Genomic DNA, 25,224 nt, shown 5'->3' with positions numbered 1-25,224 from the left:
ATAGAAAAAAAAATACCAGAGAATTTTGCAGATTCAAAAAGAAGCTTTAATAAAAGAAAGGATGGCATGATATGATGTGGTCTACAAATAACAGGTCCTGTGTTACGACTATGATAATGATGGAGGCCACGACTTCATAGGAGAGTTTCAAACCACGGTCGCCAAGATGAGTGAGGCCCAGAACTCAGTGGAGGTAAAACATACACGACTTTAGTACACTTTAGTGTGTGTTGTGCACAGTTCAATTAAATGTCATGCGTATGTTACCATAACATTTCGTATACAAGATGCATTTTAATTTGGTCCTATTTACGAGTGTGGTTTATATTCTGTATTTTACAGGTTTTCATTTGGTTATGTTTATGTATTGTTTTGATCAAATGTTTGAAGTTGTTAATTTTTGGGGGGTTAATGGGTAGGAAATAAGCATTTGGTTAAAGGAGTATGGTTTAGTGTTAATGAATGTGTATGAATTTGATTAGTTAATACTGATGGACACTTTACATACCAGCTTCTGCCATCAGTGTGTGAATGGGAGCTGCCTTTGAGTAGTCAGAAGAAAATCTAGAAATTGTCAGTAATAAAGTAACCCTGTGCCCACCCACTCCTCAGGTCATATTTAGGCACACACTGGTCTTCTCTATTTCAGTGGTCACCTTTTACTGACAGCAGAGTGTGGAGGATATAAGGACACGTCCTAAAAAGAAATACGAGGATTTATTGTCTGATTTGTAATCTATAATTAAAATAATAATCCCTCTGCAACTTCTTGGGAAAAAAATCTACAAATAAAGAGTTTTTATAATGCAATAATAACACTTTAATATAGAAATAAATTGCCAGATTTTAAAGGAACAATATGTAACCAGACACCTAGCATTCAAAATGGGTACTGCAGTCCAGATTAAATAATTGTAGAGAGCATGAAGCAAGAAGAGGGGAGGAACCTTGAGACTAAACAGACACAGGTGAGACTAACGACACAGGTGAGGACAATCAGGGCAATCAAAGTGGAGGGAAACCAGACGAAGGGAGGAAGTAAGACAAGAAACACAGGGGACAAGGAAACACTTAAGAGAACTCAAGAATATAAAAGAGAGGCTGAATTTCGATTTCCTCCCTGAACCTTGAGCCCTAAACTCTTGAGCCCTAAACCCTGAGCCCTAAACCCTGAGCCCTAAACTCTGAGCCTGGCCCTACCTTCCTAGAGTTGATGTAATTCAGTAGATATCTTACATATTGGATCTTTAACCACGCACTTTTGTAAAATGAGAACAAAAAAGCTGACATAGAATTTCAATTAAATTTCATACTAGCAAAGCAAGTGTTAAATCCCTCCCGACAGCTGAGACTTTATCTCTCTGTATGCAGGAGGGTTAGCGCCCCGTTTTCTCTGTAAAAAAATGGTAACCGAGACATAAACATAGAATTAGATTGAATAGATCAGGTCATGACTTCCCCTATTGTCTCCTTTACACAATCAGGTTTAAAGAGTATCAGACAAACATTCTTTCAGAGTCCAATCATCAAATCATACTGATGTTTTTAAACATCCAACATTTACTACTCGACTGGTTTGCATGGATCAAACCTTTGACTCTTACAATCCTGGATGAGCTGTGAAATAGTTTCTAAATTTAGTCTGACAATATTTATATTTTTTCTTTGAGACTAAGGGGGAAAAGGAATATAAACAGGTCAGATTTAAAACCATTAAAAAAGTTAGTGATGCTACAACTTAGCTGCAGAATCTTTACAGCAAGTAGCTGGTTTGTTTTGAAACACTTAACCTGGTCATATTAAAATCAGCATTCATATCTTCACACAGATAACTGTGAATCATGCTCCATTGTCCTCACTTTTGTTTTACCCTTAGCTAGACTTTATTGGCCCGTCTCTGCCCCATACTGAATAATTTGCTGTTTAAATGCATTCAGTCACGTCTTTCAACAACGAAGCCTGAATAATCATGCACAGATTTGCATGCTGATTTTTTCTCAAACTACGAACTGGTTGGTTTCAAAGCGTAAGCTGTTAAATGCTATTGAGAATCATTTTCGTTCAGTTTTTTTTTGCCAAAGACGTAAAGATGCAGAGATCAAAACACTCTTCATTCATTAGTGGATGCACACGTGTTTGCATGTGCATCTCTGTGTGAGCATCTCTGTGTGAGCAAGTGTGTGTGTGTGTGTGTGTGTGTGTGTGTGTGTGTGTGTGTGTGTGTGTGTGTGTGTGTGTGTGTGTGTGTGTGTGTGTGTGTGTGTGTGTGTGTGTGTGTGTGTGTGTGTGTGTGTTTGTGTTTTATTTGTGAAACTGCGTGTGTGCATGTGTCAAAGCTGCCTCACGACTTGTTCTCCCACTGAGTCCCTTCATGTGTGGTAATGTTGTGGGGGGAAACACAAAATAACAAGAGAGAAGAGGCAGAGGCAGGGTGAAGAGATGGGGGATGGAGAGAGAGACAGTGTGTGAAAAGAGAGGATGGGAAAATGAGAGGTGCTTTTGAGATGTAAATCAGCCTTTAGCTGAGCCCCAGTAACACGACAAGGCGTTTAGAGATACCTGTCATAGGAATCAGTGGCAGACTTTCGACGTTTCAGAATGTGTAGTGTATGCATGAATGTCTGAAATGTCTACTTTGAGACATTCATATGTGACTTGGTAATATGAAAATACGTCTTGAGCTTCCTTTTTCTCGCATCTTCATTTTCATCCTGTGTAATTAATTCATGGAGTGATTTTAAAGGTGGATTCAGAAGCATTGTTCGTTGAGGCTTGTAAACACAACATTCAAACTGGGCCTGTCCTCCTGGGCTCATCGCCACACTCACAGCAGGATGAAGTGTGTATGTGCACTGCTTGTACATACACTGCAAGCTACCGCGCGCTAGCACAAGCTAACCACAGGTGTTTGGCAACTGCCGGTCCAGCAGAACGCAGGCCAACTCCGTGTCTGCCGGTGAAAGCTAACCAAAGGTTCACCCTCATTTTGGAACGAGTTTTATCCGCTTGGCGTTTCTCCTCACTATGATTATATTTTCTCTTCTTTGTTGCTACGACTTCGGCTGTTATATTTTCGTCGGTTGGAATGGCAGCCATTGACTGAATTGTATCCACTCCTACACTCACCTGTGCGCTGCCATTGGCTGATGGAGACACACCATCCCTCCACCCAGAAACATCCTGTGTCAACCTAAACAAACTAAAACATCAAAATCCAGTCAGAGGACAGGGTCTCTGTAGACACTGTCACCATCACACATGTATGGAGGCTCATAAGTGATGATTTATTGGCGTTACTTTTGTATAAGTCTATATTTTTTTTATCTATCTTTAATGAATAGTATTTTTGTGTAGGCTTCCATATTAACTGTATAGCTCACCCTAATTATACAGATAGCTTATAATACACCTGTTTGACTGATTAGTTTACTTATTCATTCTTTTCCATTTTTCACTACTCTTTAAACTTTAGACTGCTGTCATCTATCATCATTTTCCATCATTTCGATTTTTAATTTTGTCTTTTTCTTATATCGTTTTTTTCTTTAGAAAGTTGTATTTCTGTTTTCTTTAATTGTTTTTTTTGTTTTTGTTCCTTCAGGTTGAGTTTGACTGCATCAACCCCAAGAAACAGAAGAAAAAGAAGAACTATAAAAACTCTGGAGTTATTATTATAAAGTCATGTAAGGTGAGGTGTTATTTCAAAGTTTTAAATGTACTTGACTTCATAACTTGGTTTGTTCAGTAAGGGCTGAAATTAATGAATAAGAAATAATAATGTGTGTCTCATGTAGTAAAAAAAAAAAAAAAAGAAAAGACCAAAGTGCAGAAGAGACTGAAGTATTTATTTTAACAAAAAGGAAAAAAATAAGGCTTCCAAAAGTCTAAAAAGAAAACACTGGGAGTAAGAGAGGTATCACAGGAGCAGTTATGAACTGACAAGAAGAGGGGAGGAACCTTGAGACTAAACAGACACAGGTGAGACTAACGACACAGGTGAGGACAATCAGGGCAATCAAAGTGGAGGGAAACCAGACGAAGGGAGGAAGTAAGACAAGAAACACAGGGGACAAGGAAACACTAAGAGAACTCAAGAATATAAAAGAGAGGCTGAATTTCGATTTCCTCCCTGAACCCTGAGCCCTAAACCCTGAGCCCTAAACCCTGAGCCCTAAACCCTGAGCCCTAAACCCTGAGCCCTAAACCCTGAGCCCTGAATCCTGAGCCCTAAACCCTGAGCCCTAAACTCTAAAGCCCTAAACTCTGAGCTCTAAGTTCTACTTAATATATACATAAATATATCTGTTGTGGGATGGATAAAGATTTATCTTATATAACTGGACTAATACTCTCTGTCTCTCTTGTTTTTGCTAACAGACTTTCAGAAGAGTTCTGAATTATTTGTAGTTTCCAAATATACTTTTTTCGCAGACACTAAAAATACCTTTTTTCACCTTCCTGCTTATTTACTGTCTCTCCCTGCATGTGTTTTGGCGTTTGTTTACCCTTCCATTCTTGCGGGCTTCCCCTGAGAATCATATGTTACACGTCACATTGCTATGAACTATGGGTAATTCCCCCACGCTAAGTCTGCAGATATGCCCACTTATGGACAGGGTGCATAAAGGGCTCGAAAAGTCTGCGAGAGATCCCTTAAGCACTTGGAGATTTGACAGTGGGACATGACTGAGCCCTCACAGACTGAGCGGGAATGCGCATAAAAGTCAGTGAGTGTGTAGGGTGGACATCGAGATTGAGCCTAACAAGGCACACAGGACATTGAGAAAATTGAGGAAACTAAATGACAAAACAAAACAGGAAACACTAAAGACTAAACTTGGAAATAAAGCAATACACACAAGGGAAATAAAACAAAGAGACAAAGTAAATCAGGAAATGAAATCCAAACACTGAATAAATACAAAACTAAACCAGAAACTCACAGTGTGTGAAATCTGGAGAAAAAGTGTGTCTCAGTTAATGGTATTCATATTTCTCTTTTTTATTCCTAAAGAGTCCAAAGATACTCATTATACAATAGTTTGACTCAAAGAGGAGCTGATCAGAGCTGGGCTGACATAAAAAAAAGTATTGTCTCTTCAAGGTGAATTGCATTAAGTGTTACCTGTTAAAGTTTTCAAAACATCAACAAATCAACAAATTTCTTCCTCTTGCTCATTTGTCAAACAAATCGCTCAGTTTCTCACCTCATCTTGTCAACTCAGAATGACCCGTCTCAATAAGACATCTACTGAAGCCATTGTGCTTTTGATCAGCTGACACACTTTAACTGAGCGTTCATAACTCTGAATCACTAATTAGTGCTGCAGCTTTGATCCCCAAAGAGGACACATTAAGCTTGAACACTGGGTCTTTACATGCCTATTTGAATGGCATTAAGGCTGTGTGTGCATATATGATATACAAGCATTCACATTTTATTATATTCCTCTTTTCACCCAATCACAAACAAGCCTTCATATAGACATGAGCATACACACAATTACACGCGCAGCACATGCACAAAGGTCTTAATACTGTACCGTAATTATATTTGCTGTCTGCCAGCAGGGATTACACTAGTGACAGTAACATTCAGGCTAAATAATTATTATAATTGAAGTGGAGATTGTGTTCAAACAAGGTAACGATTTGTACTGCTTTGGAGGTACATTGAATCAGATAAAACAGTTTGAAAACACATTAGAAGTTATACTGTTAGAAAGAGGTGATTTCCTTTCTTCAGAGAGCGCCGTTCAATTAGTTTGAGCAGACTCTGTTTGGATTTGAATAAAACCTGACTGTTCATGTAGATACCAGTGTTTGATGCTCGGAAAGTTAAAAGCTCTCTAATGATTTCATTGATTTATTTTAGGGATTTTTATGCCTTTTTTATTATTTAGAGATAGGACATAGGATAGATTTAGAAATCGGGGAGAGAGAGAGACAGATGGGAAGGCAAGCGGGACAGGAGCCACAGGTCGGATTCTAACCCTTGCTGCCCTCTTGGAGGACTATGGCCTCCATACATGGGGCACGCGGATTAACCACTAGGCTAGCGGAGCCCCATTTTCATTGATTTAATCAAATGACAAGTGACCCATACCAGTTGCATAATTAGGACCTGACCAATGAGGAATTTTTGGGACGATAAAAAAATCGGTATCCTATCTGTAGAGATAAATAAATACATTCATTCATTGTGTTGATCGCTCAAATGTGGATAAAAATACTGGTGGAAAAGACATACAATGAAGACAAGATGATAACTCAACTGGAAAGTAACTGCTTGACCCTCTGGAGGGTGATGATGCTTGTTGTAATCCTTGTTGCACACTCTGCTGGTGACAGCCAGAATGAAAACTGCTATTGTAATACAATGATGCTCAAAAGATTAAGATTACGATTAAGATTTTTTTTTTATTGATCCCCGCAAGGGGAAATTTCTGTTTTTATACTCTGTAAGTCATGCAACACACATATAGGCTGAAGTATACACATGCACAAACAGGATCCTATGGACATGCACTAGTGGAGAGATGTCAGAGTGACGGAGCAGCCCCCAGCGGGCGATCCTGAGCTGATGGTGGGGTTTGTTGCCTTGCTCAAGGGCACCTCGGCAGTGCTCAGGAAGTCATGTGGCACCTCTCCAGCTACCAGACCAACTTTCATATTTGGTCCGCACCGACATTAACCAGCGACCCTCCGGTTTCCAGCCCAAATCCCTACAGACTGAGCTACTGCCACCCCAAAAGAAATGCTATTTGACTTCTAAATAAACCTAATAATATCAGCACATATCTGCATTAACATTAGCAGATACCGACAGTCTCCGGATGAGCTGATATTAGCCGATATTATCGGGTGGTCGATTAATCGGTCGGGCTCTATAATTAATATTTGATATATTTTGATTATTAAGATTCTCTTTGTCTCACTTGATCAATACTTGTTGTTTGTCCCGCTTGCTATATTTTATTTGTTCTTACTTTACCCTGTCTCTCTTATAGGTAACAAGAGACTACACCTTTCTGGATTACATACTGGGCGGCTGCCAGCTCATGTTTACAGTGAGTATGATATCTGCATGCCTGTTTCTTCTCTGCCGCTGCGATGATGTGGTAATGACATACTTGTTTCTTCACGCCTTGCTCTGGGAAACAGATGGAAAACATTCAGATTAGCTATTTTCATCATCCGGGGGTTACGTTTACATCATAATCATTTCCTTACAGAAGGGACCACTTAGTGTAAGGGACAGGGACAGAAGGCACTGAGAGACTGAAGTGGAGTAGAGGAGAGTAAAGGGATACCTTAAAACCTTTAAATGTGGGTACTTTTGTTGAATTTTAAAAACAGGAGGGCAAACAAAGAGAAAGCAAGTGAATTGAAGGTATTTGAAAAAATTGTGAAAATGATATAATGAGAGTTTGAGATAGCTTTATGGTGACAGAAGGAGAAGCAGGTACAGAGAGCGACATGGGTGTGAGAAACAGCATATCGTCATAGTCTATTTTTGTCCCTTGTAAAGAACAACTCTGGTGTGTTCCTGGTAGTGTCACACCTTTTTGTGTTTTATAACAGCCAATTGCTCATATAGACACACGTATTCACACTGAGGTGTTTTTTTTTTTTTTAGAATATTACCAGGGGTTTTTGTGGCCAACAGATATAAATCTCTGGAGCATTAAGTGTGGCTCGCTGATTCTGAAAACACAAACACATAAGCAAACATAAACACACAACTGTACACAAATTCAAAAACCAAATGCACACTGAAAGGACACACAGCGTAGTCAGTGAGAGATAGACGCACACACACACAGTTTACATATGCATGTGCAAATCATTTTATTTTCTCTTCCTTTTGATTCTGTCGATTCCCCAGCTTCTTAAAGGTCACATATTCTGCTAAATATACTTTACCATGTTTCTCTAACTCTAATATGTGTCCCTAGTCTGTCTACAAACCCCTCAAGAATGAGAAAAGTCCATCCTCTCCGTCTTTAGCCTGCAGGGCTGAAATAGAGGGGTTTATAGGCATGATCAAATACAGGATCAGAGTGGATTTAGAACAAGAAACTTCACAGACATGTTTTGGGGAATTCAGAGACTTGAAAATGAGGATAATATGTGACAGCAGGCTCCACATGGGGTACATCTAATGTACTTGTTACTAATGCTATATTGCATTTCCTTTAAATGGTATGCTGGGATAAGACACTCGTGCCTATTTGTGCTTGATGTTAATTAACAGTCATTTTTGTATTATTTTCACATCTTTCAACAAAAGTTGTTTTTAATCTCATAATGAAGCTGCAGCTGCACTCAAATGATCGGACAATGTCTGAATGAACACTTGCAGCTATTTAGGTCGGATTATTTAAGCTTTTTTTGTGAACAACACTGGAACAATATGTAGCATCCTCTGTAAAAAGGCATTTAAAGATTAAACTTCAAACATATTTCAAAATGATTCAACAAAAGTTATGCAGATGATTACATATTGTTTGTTTACATAGTTTTTCAGTCAACGTGGTCTCATTTAAGACAGCCAAGAACAATATATTTGGAAACAATGGTTGTCACATTTGTTTGTGGAGCACAAAGTTTCATCCCCTCTGACCTTGCAGTTGTTTTGGAGAACATGGCTCGACAGAAGTGTTCACTGTAGCATCGTGTGAGTTTCACCTGTACTCCTCTTGTACTTGTGGAAGGTAGTGCTGTGATTGTGTGAAGTATCTTTCTGGCTCAAGGTCTCGGTCAAGTTAAATATAGTTGTGCAGAGGTGACTTCACTGGTGTTGTTGTGTTCTGTCAGTGTAAGAGGATGTGTTCTTTGTGTCTCCTGGGGGGGGGGGCAGGTATAGCTGCTGGATCCTCACTTTTAATTCAGGGCAGTGTGGAGGAGCACACACTCAAACACAGCCAATGACGAGCCTCGCCGTCGGCCAGTTACTTTCCCTCGAATCCTCAACCTTCTGGTTGAGAGGCAACAACTCTACCAACTGAGCCACAGCCGCCCTGTTAATGACAGTGTTAGCACCATGAGAAACAGTTGGGTAGAAGATTCCTGCAAGTGCATGAAAAAGAGCATTTAATAATGACACAGTTTATACATTTCATTTTGATCACTCCTGGATGAACTGATTACCAACCTAAAAGAGCACATGTCACTCCGCTGTTCATCTCCTTACACTGGCTCCCAGTTACAGCTCGTATGAAATTTAAAACTCTGCTGCTCGCTTACAAAACAGCGACAAAAACGGCTCCTCCTTACTTTAACTCTCTCATCCAGGTCTACACTCCCTCCCGCCCACTACGATCTGCCAATGAAAGGCGTCTGATCCAACCTTCACAACAGGGTCCTAAGTCTCTGACTAGACTCTTCTCCTCTGTCGCCCCCCGGTGGTGGAATGAACTTCCAAACTCCATTTGATCTGCAGAGTCCCTCTGTACCTTTAAGAAAAAGCTAAAGACCCAGCTCTTTCATGAATACCTACTAACTTAATGATGATGGTCTCCATATTATTATTGATGATGATGATGATGGTTGTGACGATTGTTTTTGTTTGATAACGATGACTTATAAGATGGTTTCTATACTGATTAGAGCTCTCAAGAACTGCCCTCAATGTTGTGCTTTGCCTCTGGTCACTTCCTGTCAGCACCTGTGTGTCCAATCAGACTCAAAGCTGATTGTTTGTTCTTACTGACATTGTTCCCTTTTTTCTAGATCCTTGCTTGTGTTGTTCTTACTCTCTGATGTACGTCGCTTTCGATAAAAGAGTCTGCTAAATGAATTGTAGAATTGTAGAGTTGTAGAATTACTGGTGGACAGCCATAATACCGGAAGACGCTTTTACATGTGACCGCTCAGGCCGTGTACAAAGGTGGTCTGGTATGAATTGTCCACATACAGTATGTTTGGTAGTGTGTATGCTGCTCATGTGTCCTGGGACACTTTAAGGATCACCTACTCTTCCTGTATCCATGGCAACGATCACATGAAATGACATATAACTCTCCTCTTGAACTTCACTGGTTTTCACAAGTCATTGTGTTTATTTTGAGTTCTGCTGAGTCTCATTTAGTGTTTAAACGTTATAGACTAGTCTGCACAAAATCACATGTAGCTCTCTTCACAACAACAGACACAGGGTGGTTCTTTGAAACGGGCATTTATTGCTGGAGCAATCTTGTGAAGCATCTTCGTCTTTGTATCACATGCCAACAAGCCAACATGCCATGCCAACCACGCTTTGAGAACTCGTTGCACCGCTTGTCATGAAAAGAGGTTCTTGACTCATTTAAAGTCCTTTTAGAGTGTCTTTCACAGTCTGCTTGAACTTCAGACATCAGTGGTAACAGCCTTCATGCATGTTTACATAAATTCACGGGAGGTAGTGTTCTCACCGTACATGTCCGTCCCTTAATTCCGTCGTAGCGGAACCAAAAACAAGGAACTTTTGTTCCACATAGAAACATAAAGATTTCAACAGTGTTTTTAACCTTTTAGCTTAACATCCATGAATTATTTATTTATCGAATACATGAAATTATGACAATATGAAATCATTTATGACTCATGAACTTAAAGTTTTATGTAACATCACAAATATACAGTACAGTGTCCAAATATGTTCTGTTAGGGAGAGTGCATTTAGTTCTTTAATAGGATTGTTTACGTAGTGAGAAAGGAGACTGGAGAGAGAGACGGGACAGATCATATTCTGATCAACGAGCAGAGCTTTTAAAATCACAGCACAGCAGGTTCAGATGATTCATAGAGGAGAAGAGGAGATGTAACGTGAATCTACCTGTCCGTCATCGTCCATCAATTCATTAGGGACATGATCTGTCCTCTATTTCCATGCACATCCTTATTTAATGCATGACCAATCCCCACAGATACCGTAAATGACGCCAGCAGAGCTGACCAATGAGTGTGGATTTAGATATTAATGCAGTGCAGTTTGACTCCTGAGTCCTGCTGTGCAGCCATATTAATGCAAAGACAAACATCAGAACTACAATACTGGAAACAACACACATGCATAAATAGGGATGAATGTATCATATACTTTCTGTTCAATTTAGTTTAATTTTGAGAAGGACTAAATTCATAAAGGTGTTTATTCTGTTGTCCCACCGATACAGGATTTTAGTCGCTGACATCAGGCTGATAGGGAGAAAAAAAATCTGATACCGACATTTCAGCCGATATCTTTTTTCAGATCTATCTTCAATCTTAAGACTTAGATAGATATTGATATACAGACACATGTGTTGCATTTTACAGTTGAACAAAAGCCTGTTTCCTTTGGCCATAGTTTTATATTAATCCTTTAAATGTTTTCATGCTACAGCAAATAAATCCTGTTTGTAACAAATCCTAGAAATAAGAATGAGAAGCTGCTTTTATATTGTAAATAAGATTTTAGTGTTGTTAAACTGCCTCTGTTGTCATTGAAAGGTTTTTTTGTATTTTCATGCATACAGTGACTTGTGATAGGTTTTAGTCAAACTCGGAGAAAGTTTCTCCTCTACATCTTCAGGGTGACGATGTTAATATGTAGAGCTGGGCATTTCTACAAACTCACAATTCAATTCGATTTAAATTCTTTGGGTCACGATTCAATTCGATATATCGATCAATATGCTTTGATATCGATTTAATAAAACATACAGATGACAGGAATACCCACATAACTCTTCACAGTACCTTCTGATATTTGTTAAATAATTATGTGTGCATTGTTTTATAGGTTTAGAACAAACTGACTCATTATTCTTTAATAATCAAAGAATCAAACATTTAAGTACAGTATGATCCAAAGTGCACATTTGTGCCTGAGCTGAATTTGCAGCTTGAATCACTAAAAACCTCTTTGAGGCTCTTGATAGATAAGACAGAGCTAACTCTTTTTTTCTTTAAATTTTGACATCAAATTGGGCCGAGCCCCCCTTTTCAGGAAGCAAATACATCACCCAAACACAGAACCACTAGGATTGCATCCCAGAGGTGCCAGACAACCTTCGCAATAAGTATAAAAACAAATAAAAAACAATTAAAAAAAATACACAACATCAATAAAATTTAGCAAACTTGTAATAAACATAATAGTGCTGGAATGGCATGAACAAAATCTATATGTAAAGTGCACAATGGTGCCTGACCTGAATTCACAGCACCCCAGGACCCCATTGGAGAGGGGCATCATAGCAATGAAAAAAAATTGATCTCAGGATTTCCCTGAATCGATATTGAATTGGTAAATTAATAATTGCAATGCATTGATGAATCAATATTTTTATCCAACCCTGTAAATGTGATATAGTTGTAGGGGAACCCTCGAGTATGCTCTGATGACATCGTCTTTTTAAAACCTAAGTGGGGAGATTGAGTAGTCCAGTCGAGATGTGCGTTTGAGTTTGTGTGCATTAGGACTCTCTACAGTCTCCAGTCCGCTTTCTTTCAGATGACTGAATGAGCAACACTCCTCTCTGTCAACAGTTGAGGGTCTCAGCAAACGGCTGGACAGTTTTGGACAGCTCTTCCCTGTGGAGATATTTCTGTGCTGAGTGTGAATCAGATGTTACCTAAATGTGCCAAAATAGCATGTTATGAAAGAGAGATGTAGATATTTTAATCAAGTCCTAACTCAGGACTCGGCTTATTGGTGATCAACATGAACGTTTGCCTGTTCTAGTTGTGGAAAGATGAGCAAATTCAGGGCGGAATGGAAACTCTTAAATCCTCGCTGCTCCCTTCCTAATCTTTAGCCTTTTGTCACAGACCTGCAGCTCCGTCACCGTCACACACACACACACACACACACACACACACACATACATAATACTTAACATCTAACTTCGTCTCTCCTGCTTACAAACTAATTTACATACACACGAGAGCACAAACATATAATGCCTTCTAACTCTCTCTCTCTCTCCCTCCTCCACTATGACCAATTTTCATGCAAAACGCCAAAACCATGACTTTGGCACACACATGCAGACACACACACACACACACGCACGCACACATGCACACAAGCACACACACAACTCCAAACACAGTATCTTCTTCTCACAGACATTTTATGTCACAAAACTCATACTACAGGTGCACACACACACACACACACACACACACACACACACACACACACACACACACACACACACACACACACACACACACACACACACACACACACACACACACACACACACATACACATACAGAATCGTCAAACATGCACATTCACTGTTTACACTGACTGACAGATATGCACGAGCACACATGATCTCACACAGCGCTCTTTCACTGATGGCATCTACGCCTCACATACACACCACATTTTAGATAACATCTAGATTTTACAGACAAAAAAACACAACACACACATAATTGTACATGTTGTGTACAAAAACACACCCACACAGAAACACACACATATGCAGAAAGAGCTGTTCTGCAGTGTTCAATCAGACTTAGTACGACTCTAATCCTAATCTCCAGGAAGAGAAAGTCTCTCCTCGGGGCTGTAGGAGCTGAAGGTACGAGCAGGGTGTCTCTGTTACACAATCTGTTCCTCTGCTGATGGGCTGTTTGTGAAACACTCAGTTCAAGTGAATGACACTATTATTCATATCATGTGTTTGATATCACTCAGAGCTATGGAGAGTGTATTTCTGTTGTCCCCGTGGAGTCACAGAGAGAATACTCTTTTCATGAATGAGAGTAAAGAAAAGCACCTTCACAGCACAAAACAGAGATACTCACGGCTGTGTTGTTCTGTTTGCATATTCTATAACAGTATAGTGTAGATATTATGTGTCTCAAGCCCTTATCTTTTTCAACAGGAAAGTTAGGCCAAGCAAATTTGGCAAAATATAGGATTCTTTTTCAGCCCTTTACTCTCAAAGAATAGCCTTAAAATTTCTGTTAAATTGCACTTGAGTGGGGCGCTGGTGACACAGTGGTTAGAGCGCGCGCCCCATGTTAGGAGGCTGTGGCCCTCCAGGTGGGTGACCTAGGTTCAAATCCAGCCTGTGGCTCCTTCCCCGCATGTCATTCCCCACACTCTATCTCTCCCTGATTTCCAACTCTATCCACTGTCTTATCTCTACATTAAAGTCACAAAATGCCCAGAAATAAAATCTTTTAATAAAAATGTTTTTGCTTGAGTTACATTTTAAGTCTTTTTCATTTTTCATTATCCCTCAGAAAAAAAATCACTTCAAATGTGTATGTCTTTCAGATGAGGTAAAGTGTGATTTTGATAACCTATTTGAAATGTTACTTTAAAGATTCATTTTTGGGTTCCTGATTCTTTATTTTAGTAGATAGGAGAGGTGACAGAGTAGAAAATCAGGGACAGAGAGAGAGAGTGGGGCGATGGTCCATGTCGAACCTGAGACACCTGTTTCACTACAAGAACTAAAGCCAACAGGCCTATTTTAACACTGTGTCTTCAGTCACATGGAAGGGAGGAATTCATCATTATTATTAGAGATACTGTCAAGCTTCAAAAGTAACATTTGTGAAGGACAAACACTCACAGAAAATGAAGGCCATTAATCATCTCCAGTTTATAGGTGGGTGAGTCAAAGAGTCTTTCTGCCATGGCCTTCCTTTGTCATATATGTTTGAAATAATAAGTAATATATTATAATGGATTATAATTTATTATTAACCGAAGGGGAAATATAGCCAGAGCCATATGTGATGTTTGAGATCACTGATGCTGTCAATAGTTGTGAGTTTGAATAAAACATTTAGTTTGTCTTCATTTGTGACAACCATGAACATATTTTGCAGCTTTTACTGCACACAGATGTTTCTCCCCACATAGATAGAGCAGCTTCTGGGGATCAGGCAGATGGCTAAACTCATGATATATATCACTAATCTGATCAAAGAAGATTCTTAAATCTTTAAATATGTTATATGTTAACTCCCCACTCTCTCTCCCTGATTTCTGACTCTATCCACTCTCTTGTCTCTCCAATAAAAGCAAAAAAAAGCCCAAGAATAAATCCTAAGAAAAAAAGTATAACAACATTACAGACAGCGGTGTAATGAACTACAGCAAAACAATTTAACAAATGATGATCAGTTGATTGATTGCAGTTTTAAAAATCCTATTTGACACAGCCCTATGGCCACTGTGGGCCTTCCACTTATGGTTGCATGGACATATTTAAACTTATCTTTTTGATTTAAAACATACTGTGACTCTTATTAGTTAGAAGAAAAAAACATGTCATTAAGAAAAGAATACCCAAAAGAACTCTGTGAAACTAAATGTCTGGCAGTAAACAGAAAATCCTGTTATTGTTTGGGATACTGTATCTCACTCTGCAGAAGATGTTCTCAAACACTCTCATTCAGCTCCATCAGTATTTTGGCTGTACTACTACTAATGAGTTTTATAGGTCTTTGTGAAAAAATGACTAAGAAATAATAAAACAAGGTGGAGAGAACTCCACTACAGGGTGTGAGTGCCAGTATTTTAATTATTTGACTGTCATTTGGCGGCATTGGATCCCTCTAATTGACAGAAAGTTTCTGCCACAGAGACCTACAGTAATGAGTCGGTACACTTCCTTGTTGAAGCTGAATGTTCGTCATATTGTGTGTGCAGTTACTAATGGCTTGGGGCGAGGAACACGCTGGAAACAGAATGGTGTCATTTCACATTGACAAGAATTCACAGCCATCAAACTAAAAATGTCTGTCACTGGAGAGGGCACTGCAGGAAAGAGCTGTAATAGTTTTTTTGGATTATCTTGTTCCAGCGGCTGTCAGTTTTATAGGCGAGCAAATTTCTGGGTTCAGTGGAAGACAAAATGACTTGAGGTCAGGCTGTAAAAGGAACATACGGAGAATAAAAACACACTCTTTTAAACCACAGCAGTGTACACATGCAGTCCTGTATATCTGTGCAGGGATGCACTCAGCAAAGATCAGAGTCTGTTGGCTTAATAATAATAAAAATCAATGAAAATGAATTCTGGGTCTCAATCAAAGAAGAGGCTACAGCTGCTATTCTTGAAGAAGGTGGGTGGGGCTTGGCCTCTTGTGGTCTTACTGGGTTTACTGGGGTTGACTGTGCTCGCAGTTGAATCAGTAGAGACAAGTAAATTAAGAAAATGATTTATAACGATACATAGCATTGAAATGTGACTTGACAGAAGGTCTTTGGCGCTTGGACTCTATGCCCCCCCCCCCCATGGAGTGGGGATGGGTGAAGAATTGATGGATGATGATTCTCTGAAGACGGGCGGTAACGGGGAGGTGGAGGGGTGCACAAAACATCAGCATGAAGGCACTAAAGGCAGAGAAAGAATCATATTTAAAAAGGAGCAGAACGATGACGGGCTGACAATGAGGGAGGAACACCATGTGATTGGTTAGATGAATACTGCTGATGTGTCAGCTGGTTACCAAATGACAGCTTGAGAATGACAGTGGGAATGTGATTGAGCGTGCGTGAGAGGGATGAATAAGACCAACAGTGAAGACAAATATATATCAGTCCACCTGACTGAATTTAAACTAGACCTTAATTTTTTAAGGCAAACTGACAAATGTTCTCTTTTCATAAAGTTGCCACTTGTGCTCGTTGCATAGTAACCAGTTAGGTAGACACTAAGATTGTATTGATTTATGTGTCGTGCTACCCAAACAACACATTTTTATAAGCCTCTCTTAAAAGAAAACCTTCAAACTCTTATTCTCATATCCTTTAATTAACTGATTTACTAAAGTCACAGCAGCTCTCGCTCTACGTTTGGCTCATTAACAAGTTTCTTTAAAAACAAGATGACTGTTTCCTTCAAAATACTTAAACAAGAGAGAAATCCTTACCTTGTTCAGTCCTATGAACAAATAGTAAATGTAAGAGAAACAAGGTTTAGGATGCAGACACAAGATGTCTGATATTAATTAAAGTTCAGTTCAATATGACATTATAGCTTAGCCCCAACATTTTAAAAATACTGTCATGGACTCCAACTCTCTGGAGTGTATGACAGATCTCGTTGGTGAAGTTGTTTAAAATATCTCCTATTCTGCTGTCCCCTTTGATGACTCTCAGCTGACAGCGCTGGCAGTGGCCCAGCAGGACAGCTGCTCTGTTTATCTCTGAGATTTTTATAACTGAGTAACAGCAGCATGAGCACTTGTGATGTTTTTACACCACAGATGTGGCTCTGAGCTGAAAAAAGAAAAGGGGGAAGGAATTGAAGGAGAGGGAGTGGGGTATATAGTCAATGAAATGACAAATTACCACATATAAATATGTAGTTTTATATTTGTTATCATTAGCATTAGAATGAGAAGAGATGGTTTAATAACTGAGCAATCATTAAAATATATTCTCACCAAAACAGGAAAATACAAAGAACTGTTCAAATATTATACATTTGTATTTTTCCTGATACTTTATTATAAATGTATTCTATCATTTACAAGCTTTTCCCCTTTTTATCCAAAACCCTAAACTAAAAACTAAACCCTAGTTAAAAAAACACTCTCTTTTCATTATCAGTGTATGTACCAAGGATTCACTTGTAAGTGAATTACTAATATGGAGTGTAAAAGCTTCCAAATGATCAAGAAATACATTTTAAAATGTATTGAATCTCACAGTGGGATATTTAATTGTGGAATCACATCTCCACCATATGAACTGGTTTTTAATGTAAGAGCTACAACACAGAGACATTTGAGGACCTTACACCTGGTTAGATTCTTATCACCTCTTCAAGCTATTTGTTTCATTTATGGGAACTAGCTGCAATTACAGAAAATAACTGTGTCCCAATTCATGGTTAGTATCCTACAAAGGACCAATCCTACAAAGGACCCATCCTTCCCTGCGTTTCTACACCAGCTGTTCCCGCCCCTTCAGGGCCTTTCAGATAGGATGCGGCGTGTGTTACGCTCGCTGCGTGGTAAGGGGCAGAGCTGTAGGGGAGCACACATGAGCAAAAAGCAATGGCCTACGTTGCTAGGTGACTGAAAATAAGGAAAATATCTTCTTTTGGATGCACAGTATGTCTGTATCTGTCCACTGTTCAGCATAGAAAGCCCTGACCTTTCTCTTGCTGAGGAGGAGACGAGCAGAAAAGAGGGTGTGTGTTCATGAAATCCTCGGGGCACGACAGGATTTGAGGGAGTTTAAGCTCGTCCAGGAGCTGCAGCTGTATAACGACCGCTTGACAAGCATGAAACACATTTCTGCTGCACACCTGGTACACCCAGACTGTTGGACATTTCTTTTCAAACTAGAGATTTCTCTCTGATGTTTGGGTAGGTCTTTAAACTAGAGGTCCTAGAGGGAAGTGGGACACAGGTACTTGGGCGTGGATACGCTCTAGCGCCGTTCAACACAGACAATGAAAAGGTTTGAGAGCGATCCCCTGCGCCCACCGCATCCTATCTGAAAGGCCCTTAACCCTTATGTTTCTAAGCGCAGCTCCTGTCGCCTAGCAACCTCGACAGCTGCACCACCACTTAGCCAACATCACATAACTTAAACTATAATTTAAAGTTTTTAAAGGCAAGGCCCCTTTTGTTTTGTTGTTTTAAAAAGTGTACCATTAGCTTTTTGACTGAGTTGAAACCAATCACAAACATTTAGAAGTAAATCGTATGCCACTTGAAAGTCCGCCAATTTATTTGGATTAGCGTTCAATGAATCTCAGTATGTGTTGGGCCCTGAAGGATCAACATAATGCATCCTTAGTTGCCTGGAAAAAAGGAGGACTCTCCATAATGGTGACACAATCAGCTGTCAAATGTGCCCTTTGAAGGATGCAGCCCCTGAATCAGACACAGCAATAATCCTGTGTTCATCCTGTAGAAATAGTAGTATACTTGATAAATATATTTCACACATACTGCATTATATTCAAGGAGTAACCCCCATGCACACTAACATACAAAATATACAACAGCACCCTACTACTGTCACCCTACATCTCTGTGTCTATCACTCCAGCTGCCCCTGCTGCTCCTCTCTCTCTATGTCCATCCACTCTTTAACTCATTCACCCAAAAACATCTACCACCTTAACTCTCTAATCCTGCTTTTCCTTTTCCCCTCTCTTCTTCTTGTTGTCCTGTTGAACTGAAACATATTTTGAATAACCAGAGAATGGAGGTTCATTTCACTGTTTTAAATGTGATAGGAAGGAGGCAGGGTGTCTTTGCTTGTGTTCTTGTCAGCACACCAACAACTATTCACAGCCTGAGGAAAAGCTTGTCACTCTCAATCTCATTATGTGAGGCTGTGTGTCTCTGAATGTGTTGTGCCTCATGTGTTTGTGCTGTTATACTTAAGGGGAATATGTGTATTAAGATTTGTACATACTGCATACAATTCATAATTGATTCAAATTTACTATTTTCTTTAAATTCCTTTATTAATCCTGTGAGGGGGAAATTCAGTTTTACACTCTGTTTAATGAACATGAACACACACATAGGCAGAAATACACACACATGCATAAACAGGATCCTATGGACATGCACTAATGGAGAGGTCTCAGAATGAGGGGGCTGCCCACAGTGAGCGCTACAGAGCAGTTTGTTGCCTTGCTCAAGGGCACATCAGCAGTGCTCAGGAAGTGGCCTGGCACCTCTCCAGCTACCAGGCCAATTTCCTGGTCTTGGTTCTTGCTGGGACTTGAACCGGCGACCTTCCGATTCCCAAACCAAATCTCTTCAGACTGAGCTACCGCCACCCCATTTACTAGTATCCTTGAAGTGTGGTAACATCAGTTTCTTATTTTATTAGAAAAGTAAACAGGTAAATTGCCTACTAGACCAATAACAATTTTAATATTTAACTCTAGTTAAAAGTAATAACTGCTGTAACAACTGGTGACAGATACAGCAGCGGTAATGACTTACTTGTAGCACTTTAACCTCACCTGTAACATTCACCCTTTCACACTAGCAGAGGCTGCTGGGTAAAGTGCCCAACTCTTAGTCACAACCAATTACATTCATAGGCATCACACACTGATAGCTTTGCCCTCGGGAACAAATTGGGTTCAATGTATATCCCTCAAGGAAATCCCTGTAAAGCAATGTCAGTGAATCATGTACATGTCAGGCTTTTTTTTTCAGGTTTCTTGTTAAATCAGTGAATGGAAGCTGGCATGCTAGCTGTATGTCAGGCTCTGTAGTGGGAACAAATTGCAGGAAAAAAGCCAAAAACAGACCAGCTTAACTCTGGGTAGTACTGGAGTGGTCTCTGAAGCGGTTACAGGCACTCTTATGAGGGAGAGGTTAAAGTGGAAGGAAACGAAAAGGAAGAGTAGAAAATGCTTTTCAGCCTAAGAGGCTTCATCAGGCCATCAGAGTACTGGATAGAAATTCTGTAGGTGAGTGCTTCCTTGTTGTGAGGATTGTGCTCATACTTGCCTAGTTACTGCACATTTTGTGCTTTTTTAAACAGGGAAACCAGTAGTTGGTCAAGCTAAGTGATGAGGTCATCAATGACAGCATGTGTAAGATAATGGGGAAGGTAAATTATGATCCACCACATCAGAATCGATGAACAAGGAAATAAAGCAGAACTGGCAATAACTTAAATAATACAGTATAAGAAGCTATTACAATATATAAAATAGAATTTAAAAATGAAAAATATATAAAATAAAAAACACAAAATGTACAAATAAACTCAATACATCAACAGTATCTTGAGCCCACCAGATACATTAGCATGGTAAAAAACACAGGTCTGTAACACCACTGTATGTTTCAAAGATGACCTCCAGCCAGTATCTTCTCTGTATCTCCATAGGTCGGTATAGACTTCACAGCATCCAATGGGAACCCTCGAGAGCCATCCTCCCTCCACTACATCAACCCACTAGGCAGCAACGAGTATCTGGCTGCCATTTTAGCTGTGGGACAAATCATACAGGACTATGATACGTGAGTATCTACTGGCACTGCAGCCCTCTGGGTTGTTGCAACATTATTAGCACTCATGCCTACATAAATTTAAGTTTATATTTGTATGAATGCTAAATGGACTTGTATAGAGCTTATCTATGTCAGAGTCCATCATATTAACTAATCCCTACGCATTCACACGCTGCTGACGAAGCAGCAGAAGCAAATTGGGGTTACTGTAAGTGTCTTGCTAAAGGACACATCAGACATGAAGCTGCAGGACATTCCTACCCTTGACCTTTCGTTTAAAAGATGGAAGACTCTACCACTGAGCCACAGTATTGATGTAGTGGTGCTTAAATACTCTTGAAGAGTAATGCTCATTCTGTAATGTATGATTCTTTTAACGGCTAAGATCCCATTAACTGATAGCAGGAAAGTGACCTGAGTGAACAAAAGTGATGCAGTGATCTATTGGTCTCTAGAAATGTCTTTCATTTATTTAGATTAGATTATTGAAATATGATTTTCTTTTCTTTTTTTTTATTACTTTTTATTGTCATCATGTCATCATGCTTTTTCTGGTTTTATATGCTCTTTAGTGTGTTTTCCAAGTGTCCTGTGCATGTTCAGGCACATCTATGTGCAAAAATTCAAAGTCTGTGGAAACGAGTCTTCTCCTACGTCCTCCTGTTAGCTGTAGCATTAGCTGCATGTAACGCTCACTTCTAGCCCCCCTCTATAAAAATGTGTCAGTCCAACGTCATTGTCAGTGTGAGATCACTGATCTAAGCCCATTGGCTCGTTGTGGCAAGCCCAGCAGCTCATGTTGAAATTTCCGAGAAGCGTGCTGAGCAACTGACCAATAACGACAGAGCGGATCGGCAGACCAATCAGAGCAGACTTGGCCCACGTGGGGTCTAACAGTGTGGGCTCAACAGAGTGTAGCTGACGGACTCAGAGCATAGAGGGAGCAAGGAGGAGCAGTACATGAAAACAGTGGCCCTTTCCGAATTGTCACAGTTCAGTATGCAGTACGTACTATTCAGTATGGAGTTTCAGTGTACTGAACTTTCATGGTCATTCAGTAGGCATTTTTTGGGTCCACCTCAGTATACTGAACATTTCAGTATGGATACTAACTTCCGGGTTTCATGCAGTATGGATCGGATGCGTGCTTTCAGGAAATTAATTGTATTTTACCACCCACAATGCTGTGCGAAATTAAATGTAGATCGTCACGTCACGTCCGCCTCTAAATCAAAACAAACGAACGTGGATTAATTTAATCAATTTTTAATCTAGAGTTAAAATCCCGTCTGAAATCACTACTTTAAATTAACAACAGAAAATAAAACAAATGTCTGCATTATTATAAACCTTTCCAACTCTATTTAAATAATCATTTCACATTTTAAATGCGTCTTTATTTGTTTATTTTACTTTATATTCCGTATCTTACTGTCTTTCATTTGTACTTTTCTTTATGTACTGTATGTGATTTAGTTATTTAATCTGCCTTTTACCTGATTTACATTGTGATATTGTTTTTTTTGTTTACCTGACTGTATATGTGCATTACTCTTCCTGAATAAAGCTAAACAAAAAAAACAAAAAACAAAAAATGGGTGAATGCGGCTGGTTCGGGAAACGTAAATGACGTCACTTCCATACTGAATGAATCAGATGAAGTAGGAACAAATATCTGCCAACTGTGCGCGCATACTGAATAGTAGGTACTAAACAGTAAACAGCACGGATAGTACGCACTGCCTACTGACTACTGACAGAATGAGTAGGTACTAGGCAATTCGGATACAGCCAGACACTTTTTTTCGGACTTTAGCTATTGTGAACGTACAAAAGTAGGTACATAGATTATATATACGAACCCCAAAAAGGCCATAATATGGACTCTTTAATATACAGTACACATATTTTATATTTAACATAAGGATGACAATATTTTACAGTTTTGTAAGTGGTGTGGTGTCAAAAAGGTTGTGTCCCCCAGTGATGTGGAAATACTAAAAATAACACTTACAATACAGAAACATGTATTACAGTTTGTTTAAAGTAGCTTGAAGTCAAACTGAGGTAGCTTGGATCTGTGTTACCTGAATTTATTAAATGTTTCACTCCATCAAGGTTTTCTTCCCTTCTCTATGATATTAAGCATTTCTAGGAAGGACAAACAAACAAATTAGTTATATAAAATGAAAGAATAAAATTGAATTAAAAGAAAGAGACGAAGGAGAAAGAAGAGAGAAAGAAAACAAAAAACAAGTTGTGTCACTGGAAAACTTACAAAACACCACCAATAATGAATAGATTTCTGGGCATTTTTTAGTCCATTTCATGATTTTGCTCTAAGAAGTACAATACAGGTTTTCCTGTCTCCTTATCTTTATGTCTTAGTGAAAAGCCATTTTGCAGTATTGTGCTTGTTTTGGTGGTTTCTCTGCCTTTCACTTTATTTTCTTTGTAAGATAAGATAACAAGATTCCTTCACTGTCTAAATCTAGCTAATCAAATTGTGATGAAAAAAAAAGGCTTAACTAACGTTTCCAATCTGTTGTCATGGTTTCCTCCTCAGCGACAAAATGTTTCCTGCCCTGGGATTTGGAGCTCAACTCCCACCAGACTGGAAGGTATGAGTGTGTGTGTGTGTCTTTTGTGTTAGCTGTGTGTGTAACGACAAAGCAGATACATAAAAGAGAACAAACTGAGAGAGTGAGTTATATTCAGATATACAGACAAACAGATATGTGTGATACATTTATGAATGTGTGCAGGTTGCAGAAAGAGAATTAGAGAAAGAGGGGCAGCAGCGCTTTTACACCACATGTCACACACTGATGGTAGTGTTCACTATGTAGTATCATCAGAAGTAACAAATGCCATTCATACACCACCACTGAAGCAGCGGGAGCAATTTGGGGTTAAGTGTCTTGCCCAAGGACACATCGGACATTTGGCCAGCTGGGGATTGAACCCTCGACCTCCCGGTTGAGAAGTGACGACTCTACCAATTGAGCCACTGCAGCCCTGTAAGTGGCACACACACACACGCAACTGTCAACCCATCTGTGTTGCCATGGCACTGAGCTGATGAAAAGGACAAAGGAGAGAGAGAGAGAAGCACACAGAGAAAGGGTGGAAGGAGAAGGTGTTGGAGAAATGGAGAATGTTCTCAACATTTTACATTTTAGTGAAGGATAAATACCAACTCAACAGTCTGTGTTTCTTGTTTCCTCAGGTGTCACACGAATTTGCAATCAACTTTAACCCCACCAACCCCTTCTGTTCAGGTGAGTCATCCTGTGTGTAATAGCCACACAGACATATTCACTGACACTGTACTCTTTGGGAACATAATCATTCTAACATTGCCTTTTTGAGATGATTGCAGATTTACATTAGGAGACTGTAAAAAATGCAATTTGTTGGGGGCACCAGCAACCTAGTGGTTAGTGCGAGTGCCCATGAACGGAGGCTTGAGTCCTCCAAGCGGGCGGTCTGGGTTGGAGGACAATTATTATTCTAGCCTAATATTTTACAATAAAAAAACATGATGTAGTTACATATGCAGAGACCAAAGATGCTAACTATAATTATCCTGTAAAGCCCATTGAGACGTTTATTAATGCACACTCACATGGACCTTTGCCTGTCCTTGATGCTTGACTAACACACAAACTGTTACGGGTGTGGGAAAACAAGGGAGGTGGACCCAAGTGCAGAAAACCCAAAATAATTTAATTCAACAAAAAGACAGAAGGCAAACAAAATCTTACTTTCCAAATGTTCAACGAAAAAACACAGGGATCAAAAACAGGGAGCCACATAGGAGCACGAGGAAAAACTGACATCTACTGACATAACACACCAACAAACAACAATGAACTGACAACACGAGGGAAGGAACACTGAGACCAAATATACAGGGGTGATCAAACACAGGTGAGACTAATAACACAGGTGAGGGCAATAAGGGCAATCAAGACAGGAGGGAAACACAAGACCAGAAACACTGAGGACAATACAAAATAAATCATGAAACACTGAAGACACACAGAACTCAAGAATGTAACAACCACTAGAACATAAAGAATGTTAGGAATTGAAGATACAAAAGGGAAACACATAAGAAACACTAAATGCAAGATTCATGAGAGAAAAATAAACTACAAAATATAACTGGAAACACTAAAGACTGAATCATGACACAAAGTAGTTTTGTGTTCATAACTCCATTCGTACTATCCCATAATAAAAGCATTTGCTGAAAGCACT

General features: G+C 39.4%; 1 protein-coding gene across 2 annotated transcripts in view; it reads left to right on the top strand.

Annotated features, from left to right (window-relative positions):
• cpne2 (copine II) overlaps positions 1-25,224 on the top strand; it is a 58,534-nt gene that overhangs the window by 17,864 nt on the left and 15,446 nt on the right. Inside the window, exons 8-13 of one of the 2 annotated variants that reach the window (XM_020640489.3) lie at positions 95-193; positions 3,602-3,688; positions 7,011-7,070; positions 20,834-20,967; positions 23,525-23,579; positions 24,188-24,239. In XM_020640489.3, the coding sequence (XP_020496145.1) occupies positions 95-193; positions 3,602-3,688; positions 7,011-7,070; positions 20,834-20,967; positions 23,525-23,579; positions 24,188-24,239 (487 nt within the window). The remainder of the gene's footprint in view (positions 1-94; positions 194-3,601; positions 3,689-7,010; positions 7,071-20,833; positions 20,968-23,524; positions 23,580-24,187; positions 24,240-25,224) is intronic. The other variant, XM_065956472.1, reaches the window with a different exon arrangement.

This window comes from Labrus bergylta, chromosome 7, assembly GCF_963930695.1.
Source record: "Labrus bergylta chromosome 7, fLabBer1.1, whole genome shotgun sequence".
Classification (NCBI taxonomy): Eukaryota; Metazoa; Chordata; class Actinopteri; order Labriformes; family Labridae; genus Labrus; species Labrus bergylta.
The sequence above is the reverse complement of the archived record's forward strand: the minus strand, read 5'-3'. Positions and strand labels throughout refer to the sequence as shown.